The sequence below is a fragment of the Aspergillus puulaauensis genome, chromosome 6 (assembly GCF_016861865.1).
Source record: "Aspergillus puulaauensis MK2 DNA, chromosome 6, nearly complete sequence".
Classification (NCBI taxonomy): domain Eukaryota; kingdom Fungi; phylum Ascomycota; class Eurotiomycetes; order Eurotiales; family Aspergillaceae; genus Aspergillus; species Aspergillus puulaauensis.
In genome coordinates, this window is record NC_054862.1 from 116,490 (window position 1) to 127,303 (window position 10,814).

Below are 10,814 nucleotides of genomic sequence, written 5' to 3' on the forward strand. Positions count from 1 at the left end.
CTGTTATTTCTATCCCCTTAAACGGTCACATTATTAGTTATAATATTATGGTGATCTCCACGTGGGGGCATAAAATAAAACTCCCCGCAGCTGAACGTCTTCTCTTCATCCACGCATGATGGAGCTGCTCGAGTCTGCCTCGTTGACTTCCCTTGTGGAATACCTCCTAGAGCAGAATAACATTCCCGGGCTGTCCATTGCGGTTGTTCACAACGATGAGGTCGCTTCCACGGGCTACGGGGTGGCCAACTATGAACACGACATATCCTGCACCGGAGACACCCTGTTCGATATCGCTTCCTGCTCCAAGTCCCTCACTGCTGCTGCTGTGGCGTCGCTTGTAGATGACAAGAAATACCCCAAGGTCCAGTACACAGCCCTAATGTCGGACCTGCTACCGGACGACTTTGTCATGTCCAGCCCGACTTATACGCGAGGCATCACGGTCGAAGATGTGCTCAGTCATAGAACAGGCATGGCCAGGTAAGTCTCCCTCTCCATGCCAATTACTCTGTTCTCAGTTCTCACCGAAACAGCCACGACAGCTCCTACATGGGCATCAAGTCACGCAATCCAGACACTCCCAAGTCCATCACAAGGAACCTGCGAAACCTCAAACCAGCTGCACCCCTACGCTCGCGCTACCTATACTGCAACCAGATGTACACCGTCGCGACGCATCTCATCGAGGAAACAACGCAGCAGAGTTTCGCCGACGTTCTCCAAGAGCGCATCTTCAACCCGCTAAACATGACCTCCACGACGCTGCAACCCGCCACCGCGCAATCCAAAGGCTGGTGCGACCGGATGGCAACGGGCTATATCCGGGAAAACAACACCTGGCGCAGCCTGCCACCCCAGAACTGTCCAGAAGCGCAAGGCGCCGGGTCTGTAATTTCCAGCGGAAACGACTTCATCAAATGGGTCAAAGCACTACTGTACTATGAAGGGCCCATCACTGAGAAAGTGTACAAAGGTCTAACGACCATGCGTTCAATCGTGAACCCGCACGGACGGAGACTAAGAGCGCATACCACGCCTGCGATGTACGCGGCCGGGATGGAGATCTACTACTACCGTGGCGTGCAGGTTATAGGTCACGACGGCCGAGAGCCCGGCTTTACGAGCCGTTTCGTGTTCGTGCCTGCGCTGCGGTTTGGGGTGGTGGTTTTAGGGAATTCTGCTGGTGCTGGGAACGCTGCGACGGTGATTATCAGAGCGCTTATGGATGAGATCCTGGGGGTTGCTGTGGAGGAGCGTCCATCGTATAGCAAGAAAGGGTCGGAGAAGAAGAAGGCCAAGAACCTTCCGATAAACACCAAGGTACAGCAGCAGACGAACAGGGCCGAGAAGAAGGGGAGTGATGACTCTCGGCCGCCGCAGACGACACCCTTGGAGGCTTATGTGGGGGATTATTGGAACCCGGGCTATCGCAATATGACCGTCCAAATCAAAGATGGGCACCTCTTGGTGGATGCGACCGATCGGTCCATGGGCTTTACGCTGACATTCCATCATGTCAAGGGCCAGACTGAGTACACTGCGATGCTGACGGATGAGGTTGAGCTCACAGACGAGCCAGTCGACGCAGAGTTTGTGTTTAAAGATGGCAGGGCAATCAAGATGGGACTGGCCCTGGAGCCTGCGATTAAAGAATTGATCTGGTTTGAGAGGGACTGAGTAGAACAGAGAACAGATAAATGTACGGTTATAAATATATACATGTCATAAGTCATGGACCCTCCTGTCTAACCACGTCTAACCACGCTTAAAAAGAAATAGCCTTGTGCGCTGAAAACTGAGGACAACCGCAGGCATCGGGCGCCAGGCTGCCCATGCCCATCGTCAACGAGAATTTATCCAACGAATCACCGAAAACGTAGGCACTGGGGTTGAGGTCCTCCGAGTGTGGGGGTTCGGGCGACTGGCTCGTGTCTCCGACAGCCGGTCTCCTCGCAACAATGCGCCATGGGTCTGACGGATTATTTAATGGGCCCGGGGTGGAGAGTGCATTGGCTCGCCTATTAACATGAGACTGGAGCATTGTCGTCAACTGGTTGAGAAGCGCAATAGCCGAGTCGACCCCGTCGCGAGACCCCTGCACCAATGTCGGTGCGAACGCCTCTGGTACCTCGCCAATAAAGGATGCCGGAGGATGGTTTTCCTCCAGATTACTTCGGCAGTGGATGAGATTCTGTCTCGACCTGAGCATACAGTCCAGGAGAACTGCTAGGACAGCAGGGTCGGCGTCTCTATCTGATGTGACGACCTCCTTGGTCATTGCTAGGTATCCGGGACATCTGGCAACTTCATTAAAGGCGTGATCCATTGTTTGAACCAGCAGACTTCCACTCCGTTCCTGGTCTTCGGCAGATTCGCTGCCCACTGACACGCGCGCCCACTCCGGATCCCCCAGGAAGCAGGGGTCGGAATTGATGAACGCGTCGGCGACGATGAAAGGCTGCCAGGAGAGCATCAGAGTGCGGCCTATGCCATGGACATGCGCCGCAGGGCCGCGAGCACACAGCAGATGGCGGATCCCACGAGAATGAATGATCCATGAACGGTCAGTATTACCGTCGAGAACCTCATACCCTCCGAGCAGAATGGCAGCGGCAAGGGTCTCATCCGAAAGGGCCGCCCTCGACTGCAAGAGACACGCCAGATGCCGGATACCGTGGCTGTACATATGTCGCGCGCAGATGATCATCTCCTTGTCGCCGTGCAGGGCGCCCATATGCAGGGAGGTCAGGGCACGGAAAGCCCAGACCAGCGCGGGCGGGAAGAAAGACCAGCGGGTGCGAATAAAGTCCATCCAATTGACTTCAACACGCGGGTCAAATGAGCTGACGTAGCTGGGAAAGTGGCCGTCCAGCCAATTTTGGAAACACTCCTTGGTCTGGAGGTTGAGGGCCTCCAAAGTCAAATTGGGCGCAAAGGCCTCGTCCATGGAAGACCTGGAAGTCTGGCCGTACTTGCGAGTGAGCGACTGCGTCTGGTCCTGGAACTTGAGGCCGCGGTCATATCCAGGACAGGCGGTGTTTTGACTGAGACAGCGCGTACACTGTGGGTGCGTCATGTCGCACTGATACTATTCAGTTGGTCCATTCTACCCAGAGTACGGTACTTCGTACTGACCTTGATCTTGCGGCCAATGCATCGCACACATCCTTGACTGCGCGGAACACCAACCATTGCTGCATTCCGCGCTGCTCACATGCTTGGGTTTGGTGGAGAACAAGCGAGGGTCTTCTGAATCAACTGCTTGGCTTGTCCTTCACAGCGACCGGAGAATTCGAGAATTGCAGACCAGAATCCCTGCGGAAAGGGGCGCTGACGTAATCGTGCGGCTCAAGTCAGGTGAGGGTCACGTGCAGCAATATTCGGCATCAGCTCCGGTATCGGTAGCACACAGTAGAAGAAAACATACATGTCTTTGGCTCTAAATTAACCTCTAAAAATCTCCAAAATGGGCGACCCCGTCAGCAAGCCTTGGTGTTGAGGCTAGCTAGCTAGGGTGAAAAATAGAAAGCGAGTGATAGAAGCCGTTTCCACACTAGATTTACACAAAATGTTGGCATATATATATATGCAATGCAATTGGAAAGACGGCCTAATACCGCTAGTGGTTTTTTTGGTCGAATGGTATTTCGATACAACGGAGGGTGATAGAGTACCAAAGATGCCAGTTCCTGGTCTCTTAGCAAGTGTTCATGCATGTTCTTGCGAACAGGGCACCTGAAGGTAGCCGAGTGCCGTCCTGAGTCTTAGATGATCCAGTGGAAACACGAGGTGTTGGCCTGCTACGGATACCGTTTTTACAAGCAATTCCCGGCTCTTTAATTTGCCTTGGACTCGTACTAGGAGTTGCATGAGTATACGATAGCAGGTCTAGCGTTGTCATGAATTCTAAGCTCAGGGTCGACGTGCCGTCTCCTGCCTTGAAGATGGTCTACGTAGCTATTTAATTAAACCTGCTGGACAGAATATACAGTACAGACTACTCCCTCCTCTCCTCGCGCAGGCCAAACTCCGTCTCCAGCTCCTCCCTCAACCCAACCTCCTTGACCGGCAGCGCCAGTACAAACCCTAGCGCCCCAAACACGATGCCCATTAACTACACCCACCGCAGCCCATCCTTGTACAGCCCCAGTACTTCCCCCTGGAGCACCGGCCGATCCGCCAAACTGCGTACCAGGCCTTCACTCGCAACTGCATAGGCACCCCCGCCGCCTAGCATCCCCCTTATCACGGGGTCACTGACGCGGCTCAACCCGGCCTGAATGCGCGTGTTGAAAATCGACGTCGGGATTGCGATTCCCCAGATACAGCCGAAGCTACGCATAAATGCCCATGTCCCAGTAGCTACCGCGACGTCAGACTCGGGAAGAACGGCCTGGATGGGCGGGAGGGTGGATGAAAAAATCATGCCGGAGCCGATACCATACAGGACCTGGAATCCGGCCCACTCGCGGGCAGGAGACTTGTCGTCGAGCAGGGAGAAGAGACCAACGCCGACAGTTGTGCCGATTGCACCGAGGAAGTGGAAGGGGCGGTATTTTCCTGTCTTTGCAAGCAGGATGCCTGTTACTATACCGGATGGGGCGATTGCGCCGGTGATAGGCAGCACAGCGAGGCCGGAGGATGTCGCGGAGAGGTTGCGGAGGGCCTGGAAATAGACTGGAAGGAAGTAGCCAATCCAGTAGAGAAGGAGGTTCTGGAGAAAGGCAATCCAGAGGGCGCATATAGCGGTGGAGCTTTTAAAGACCTTCAAGGGGATAGAAGGTTCAGGGCAGAGGCGCGAAGCCTGGTGGGCGAGAAAGAGGGCGAGGCCGGCGAGGCCGAGGAGAAAAGGGACGAGCACGCGCCAGGAGGACCAGGGGTAGGCGCTTCCACCCCAGGTAAGGGCGAGCAGGATGGCAACGACAGCAGTGGTAAGAATGGTGTTTCCGAGGAGGTCAACGCGAGTAAACTGCATCCAAATGGAGGTGTTGGGGGGTCTAGGGGGGTGGGTAACGCGGAGAAAGAGGATAAGCAGGATAAGAGAGACAGCACACAGAGGGAGATTAATATAAAAGACCCAGCGCCAGGAGACGTGTTGGGCGAAGGCACCGCCGAGAACTGGCCCGATGGTAGTGCCGACAGCCCAGACAGAGGCCATCAGGGCGACGTACTGCCCTCGCTGGCGGAGGGGGACGAGGTCGCAGATAACAGTATCAACGAGAACATTGATGCCGCCGCCGCCAATGCCCTGGATAGCGCGTCCGGCGATGATGGCGCTGGTATTATTGGCGCCGCCGGCCATGCCGCTGCCGATGGCAAAGACGACCACGGAACTGATCATCATCCAGCGGCGGCCGAAGATGTTGGCCGTCTGCCCGAAGAGAGGGAGGACCACTGTCGACGACAGGATATACGCGTTGGTGATCCACATGTACAGCTCACCGGCCTGGAGGTCAAGGGCGATCGTGGGCAGCGCCGTCGACAGGATGGACGTGTCCAGGGCCGCCAGGAAGGTCGTTACGCAGAGCGCTGGGAAGACGGCCCAAAAGCGCCATGTTTTCTTGCGGGCAGGGGGCTGCTCTCCATTCCCTGGCTCGCCGTTGTCTTCTGCGTCAGCCGGCGCGTCGTTTGGCGTGTGCTGGCCTGGCGCTTTGGGTGACTGAATGTCAGCCATGGGATGGACAATGACCAGGGAGGGTAAACAGGAGAAAGAAAGAAGAAAGAAAGGAGAAACAAAGGAGAAGAAAAAGAAAGAAGAACAGACAGAGACAGAGACAAAGAAACAGAGACAAAGAAAGGCCGTGCCGCCAATATAAGACAAAGGAAGCGAATCCCTGCAGCGGGATTTGTCCCGCCATGCACGATGATATAGCGCTCTGACCGAGCAACATGTCCATGCAGGACATTACCATACGCGGGGTATTACACCTGCAATTTCGTGGAATTTGAATGTACGCAGTATTTGGCCCCCAATCTTCATCGCACGATTGAGCAGGGTGACCTGCGCAGTGGCACTGTCAGCTCCCGGATCAAACCAGTCCATGCTATCCATAAACACCGCAACTGTCAGACTCGCTGGCGTGATCCGCGTTAGTACCTCGGCGATCTCATCCGTGTGGAGGTGGAGATTGTCCAGGGCGCCTGGCTGCGAGAGCAGGGCGTGGGCTTCTGCCGAGAGATACTCTGGATGGCACGTCTGGCTGAACTGCCCGGCTAGGCAGACGTAGTAGTACGGGTTGTCACTTGCGATATGTGTCTGCTGGGCTACCGGGTCGAGGGTATCGACCATGTAGCGCCAGACGGCTTGCCAGCGACCCTGGCCACGGGAATTTGCTCTGGCTCTGGCGCTGTGGTCGGCCTCAATCATGGCAAGTTGGCTTTTGGGAACGCCGAGTGCCTTCCAGAGAAAGGATTCCTGGCTGACGACCAGCTTACAGAGGAGCGGGGAGAGCAGGGCTGGGCAGAGTAGGGCTTTCCATGCGTGAACCTGCTCGGGGAGACTCCCAGAAGCAAGAAACTGGCGGATCCCAGTGCGACAGCGGAGAAGACGGGCAGTCCAGCGGAGGACACGGAGAGCGTGGCGCGATCCCCCTGTGTCGTAGAGCCCTCGACTGCTTGGGCGTTCAAAGACATCGACGCGCTCGCGCCAGTACTGGAATGAACGGCGGGAGAGATGCGGCGAGAGGTGGTTGAGCAGCAAGTGGCGGAACCCGGGATGCTTTCCTTCCCCGAAGAGCGGCCAGAAGTCTTCGTATGGCAGTGCAGTGTAGCAAGCCAGCTTGAGCTCGAGGAGGTGGTTCTGCCCGGGATTGAGGTCGACGGCGTGGATGCTGGCTGGGCTCTTCGTGGCGTACGAAAGGATGTTGTCGCCGGCGCTGGTGATTGCGAGGATAACGTCGTCTGCGCGCAGGTTGAGTAGAGCATGGTCTTGCCGGGCGTCCTCCCAGGTGAATGCGTAGATGTACTCGTCGTGGAACTGGGTGTGTTTGGCGAGCTGGTCGTGATAGTGAAGCCGCCAGGCGTGGTTCTGGTAGAAGGCTGCGGGCAGGGGGACTTTTGCTGGCTGTCCAGATGCGTCTTTGGGACGAAGTGTTTGGTATATACTTTGCATCATCTCCCTGCGTCCCAGCCAGATATAATACGGGATCTAGCCCAGGCCCCGGTTACGCGCGTTGACAGTGAGGACAGTGCCGAATTTGAACTCCAGATAGTCCCGGCGCGCGGCGTCAACAGAGATGTGGTCAAGTTCAAACCAGGAACGCCAGAAGCTGCGCAGGAACCAGTTGACGTGGCGTCCAGCATGGCTGCCAGTGTAGTTTCATCCCCCGAACTCGCGGCCAGACTGCGTGTAGATGTGCGGTTTGCGGCGTTGACGAACACGCTGGAGATGGGTGTTTATGCGGAGCTTGCTTAGACAGGGATATCATTTGGTTTTGTGTTATTTTCAATTACATACACTGTAGCTTTCATTTTGTCTCGTCTGTACTGAGTAGAGGACCTGTATAGCTTCTCCCTCCAGAATCCCTGATGGGGACTACTATCTTTCAAGCCTGTGATATGGTCTAGAAAGTCGTTTTCGCGTGTTAACTGTTCTTAGCTACTCAACCCTCGGCCCTGCGAATCTGCGAATCTGCATGATTCAGGACTCTCCACCATATCTACTTCTTTGGTTCTAGTCTTGAGAAGGGTTACCAGTGATCATGCGATATATATGTGTTAATGTGGCCATTGATCACTTGCCCTGCTATAGGCCCCACGTAGTCGTGGTGAAATGCGTGGTATGCCTCGAATTGAGGGAGGTCGGGATAAAGTTATTGACAGAGACGCCACAATTCTGTATTATAGCTGTATGCTCCTCCAGACATTTTGCTGCTACAGCGTCCGGTCGAGTTCTTCAGAGGACCTAAAATGAACGGTTCGAGGTGTCAGAAAGGAAAGCTTTTTCAGCAGGGCTAAGGAGAATCTTACTAGGCAATCGGAGTAGTTCGAGCCTGAGAAAATACAGCAGATATGCGTAATCTGGAAATAAGAACAGTAAGGACCCGGTAGCAGAGCGGGAGGCCTGTCTTTTATACCGGCCCCTACTACCCTATCTTACAGTAGTTATCCAGGTGTAGTGACTTCCTTCGAAGTAAACGTGCAGTGTCTCCAGTCTCCCGCACTATCTTCAATAGTAGACTGATACGAAAATGCAGCATCGTTCGAATCCTGACGCACTTCTCCCCACATCACTGGCTTCATCGACGCGTCCTCATCCCCCGGCGGCGGATGACAAGCTGCACTGATTGCAGAGCTGGAGGAGGAAGCCAATGGCATATTCGAGCGTAGAGGTCTAAGACTGAAGCCGAAAAGGGTTGCGATAGCAGCTACTCCCACGATGATGGTTATGAAGATCGCCAGAGGGGAGTATCCGCATGCCTGAGTAGATCCATTCAATGAATAATCGCTTTGTTCAAGACTTTCGCTGCGTTTACCGAAGGTATTTATCTTCACCAGAAATATAGCTTGAGAGAGAAGCCAGTGCATAGCAACTGAGACTGTGATGAGCGGCACACTGTATCGGTATGGCAGACTGAGGTAGTGGGTTGACCGCTGCTCGCCTTTTGGCCAGGAGACCCGAAGGGGCTTTCGCTGAAGAGCAAAATTGTTATACTCGGCTATGGCCGCCATGCACGTAAATACCCCATTGCATAAGAGGTATAGGGCTGAGAATACAAGCTGCGGTGTGTTGGCCAGGAGTGCTAGAGCAATGAGGTGCTGTCCCACGCTGAGCTCGAGGATTGTTGACCCGCTTGCCTTTCCCATGCCCAGGTTACTGACCTCCGAAAAGCCGCGCGTAAGATAGCGTGTTGCGAGATAATACAGATATCCGGAGACGGCCAGACAGGCAAGAAACCTAGATAAGATGTTAGGAGCCATTAACGCTATCTGGGCCAGGGGAATTACACGATATAAGTAAAGGCCCAGCGTCTCCAGCTCGCGGCCTGAACCCATCTCTTCCGTTTTGGAAGCAGTAGAGGACATGCCTCCCGGGTTGTCGACATACTGGCCGGAGCACTCTTGAATGGCATCCCTAGAGTACGTCTAGTCCACTGTCGCAGTCCAAGTGTCGTGTCTTTCCCAGACAGAAAGCAGTCGCCTCGTGTTGATGCATCAGGGTTGTCCAGAAGTGAAGACAGCGCATCACCGATTGTCAGAAAAATCTCTTTGCGGCCTGTTTTCGCCGTCATATACATGCAAAGGACTTTGATGATATTGCATGCAATCACCGCAATGCATATCGGCAAGCTAAAATACAACTGACAGTGTTGCTTAGCGTCGCTGGCCATGCAGCCTGATATCGTGATATTGTTAGGAACATCACCATAATCCCGGTCATCACAGGAGCATCCTGCCAGTAGAGAATATCCCTTGTCGGCTTCCGAAGGGGTGTCGATGCGAAACGAAATCCCGGCTGCCCACGAACTGTTCCGCCAATTCGACGCCGTGTTGAGAAAGTCGCCCACTTGCGCTTCACTCGGATTTGTATTCCAAATGAAAGCTTGAAGTGTGCGTGTGTCTTCCGATACGTCGTAACAGGCTGCGTAGTCCGGTCCTTGTCGCTGGCTACATAAATACGTCAAGCCACCCCAATCGTTGCTCCTCTCGCTCTTGAACGACCATTCTGGATAGTTCCAGTGTTGAGACTCAAGCCTGAAGCTTTCCACATCTGACTGGGCTATTGAATCTGCTTGGTAACCCAACCATCCCTTCTCATATCCCATCAACTGCTGGGAAGAGGCAGCGCTAGAAGATCCCCCGAGGTTCTCCCTGTCCGTGACAAGTAGAACCGTGCCTCCCTTGGTGTTAAATTCCTGATTGTAAGTTTTGAAGCAATCCGGAATACTCAAATCGCGGAACGTGCCGTCGAATCTTCGAGCGAGTATATCCTCCGGAGTATAACCAACCAACTGGTAGAACGCCTCCGCTTCGTATTTATCCTTGACGAGTGATTCATTTCTCCCAAGATTGCTTGGTATCACAACAACTCCATACTCTACAGTGCTTATTGACGAAAAGATGGTCGTGTTATACCTAGAATATGCAGTTAGTGGTTCTGCTCAGAGTAATGTAGGTGGCACCACAAACACCATATGAATGGGGAATGAACTGATAAAAAGTAGAACCCAGAGGATCTTGCGCTTGGCATCCATGAGCCAGAGATTCCGAATGCTAAAGATTCCAATGTCCAACCAGTCCCCTTTTGAATGGGCCTTGTCGACATCCGCTCGCGACGGTGCGCTCAGGCTTTGCATGACATAGTTGCTAGCGGCCAGCAGGATAGTGCTGAGCACGTTGATAACGAGGTGCATTCCGGTTGCCCAACCACTGGTAACTGAACAGTCACCCTGGTAAACCTCTGCATATGTAGCGTGGGTATCGCCTGCCTTCTTCGAGTACGCGATGCCGGCCGCAGTTACTGTGAGGATCACATTCAAAACACCAATTGCTCCCGTTGCCAGAGCACAGAGCATGGGGCCTTTAATCCACTCTTGCCCTGCTTGAAGATCCTGTTTGACGAGGGGCAGGGGAATATTCTCGATTCTGCACCTGTCTTGAACCTTGTTCAACCGCTCTTTTCCTTTGCAAAATAGGCCCCGAATATGGGAGTGGTGTATTTTCTGAATGATTCGGCGCGGCGAAAATGGTTTACCTGACGAAGACGTTTCTGGGCAGTCTTCCCAGTCGATATTTGTGGCCTGGGTGACATTTTCACCGATTTTGAAGGAAAAGGCGCCTTCATATTCTATCATTGTTCGGAATAGCGATTG

General features: G+C 53.9%; 4 protein-coding genes across 4 annotated transcripts; 1 reads left to right on the plus strand and 3 right to left on the minus strand.

Moving 5' to 3' along the window:
- Window positions 1-115: 115 nt before the first annotated feature.
- APUU_60043S (uncharacterized protein) lies at window positions 116-1,680 on the plus strand (the record flags this gene model as incomplete). Its single annotated transcript, XM_041706844.1, has 2 exons — window positions 116-483; window positions 537-1,680. 2 exons carry the CDS (start codon window positions 116-118, stop codon window positions 1,678-1,680), a joined length of 1,512 nt encoding a protein of 503 aa, XP_041559189.1.
- Window positions 1,681-1,768: 88 nt separating this feature from the next.
- APUU_60044A (Zn(II)2Cys6 transcription factor) lies at window positions 1,769-3,195 on the minus strand (the record flags this gene model as incomplete). The annotated part of the gene is made up of 2 exons (XM_041706845.1): window positions 1,769-3,085; window positions 3,139-3,195. The coding sequence occupies 2 exons, from the start codon at window positions 3,193-3,195 to the stop codon at window positions 1,769-1,771; spliced, it is 1,374 nt and encodes a 457-aa protein (XP_041559190.1).
- Window positions 3,196-4,117: 922 nt separating this feature from the next.
- On the minus strand, window positions 4,118-7,117 carry APUU_60045A (uncharacterized protein; the record flags this gene model as incomplete). Its single annotated transcript, XM_041706846.1, has 2 exons — window positions 4,118-5,652; window positions 5,932-7,117. The coding sequence occupies 2 exons, from the start codon at window positions 7,115-7,117 to the stop codon at window positions 4,118-4,120; spliced, it is 2,721 nt and encodes a 906-aa protein (XP_041559191.1).
- A 989-nt stretch (window positions 7,118-8,106) lies between these two features.
- Window positions 8,107-10,796, minus strand: APUU_60046A (uncharacterized protein; the record flags this gene model as incomplete). The annotated part of the gene is made up of 3 exons (XM_041706847.1): window positions 8,107-8,899; window positions 8,950-10,077; window positions 10,132-10,796. The coding sequence occupies 3 exons, from the start codon at window positions 10,794-10,796 to the stop codon at window positions 8,107-8,109; spliced, it is 2,586 nt and encodes an 861-aa protein (XP_041559192.1).
- Window positions 10,797-10,814: the final 18 nt, after the last annotated feature.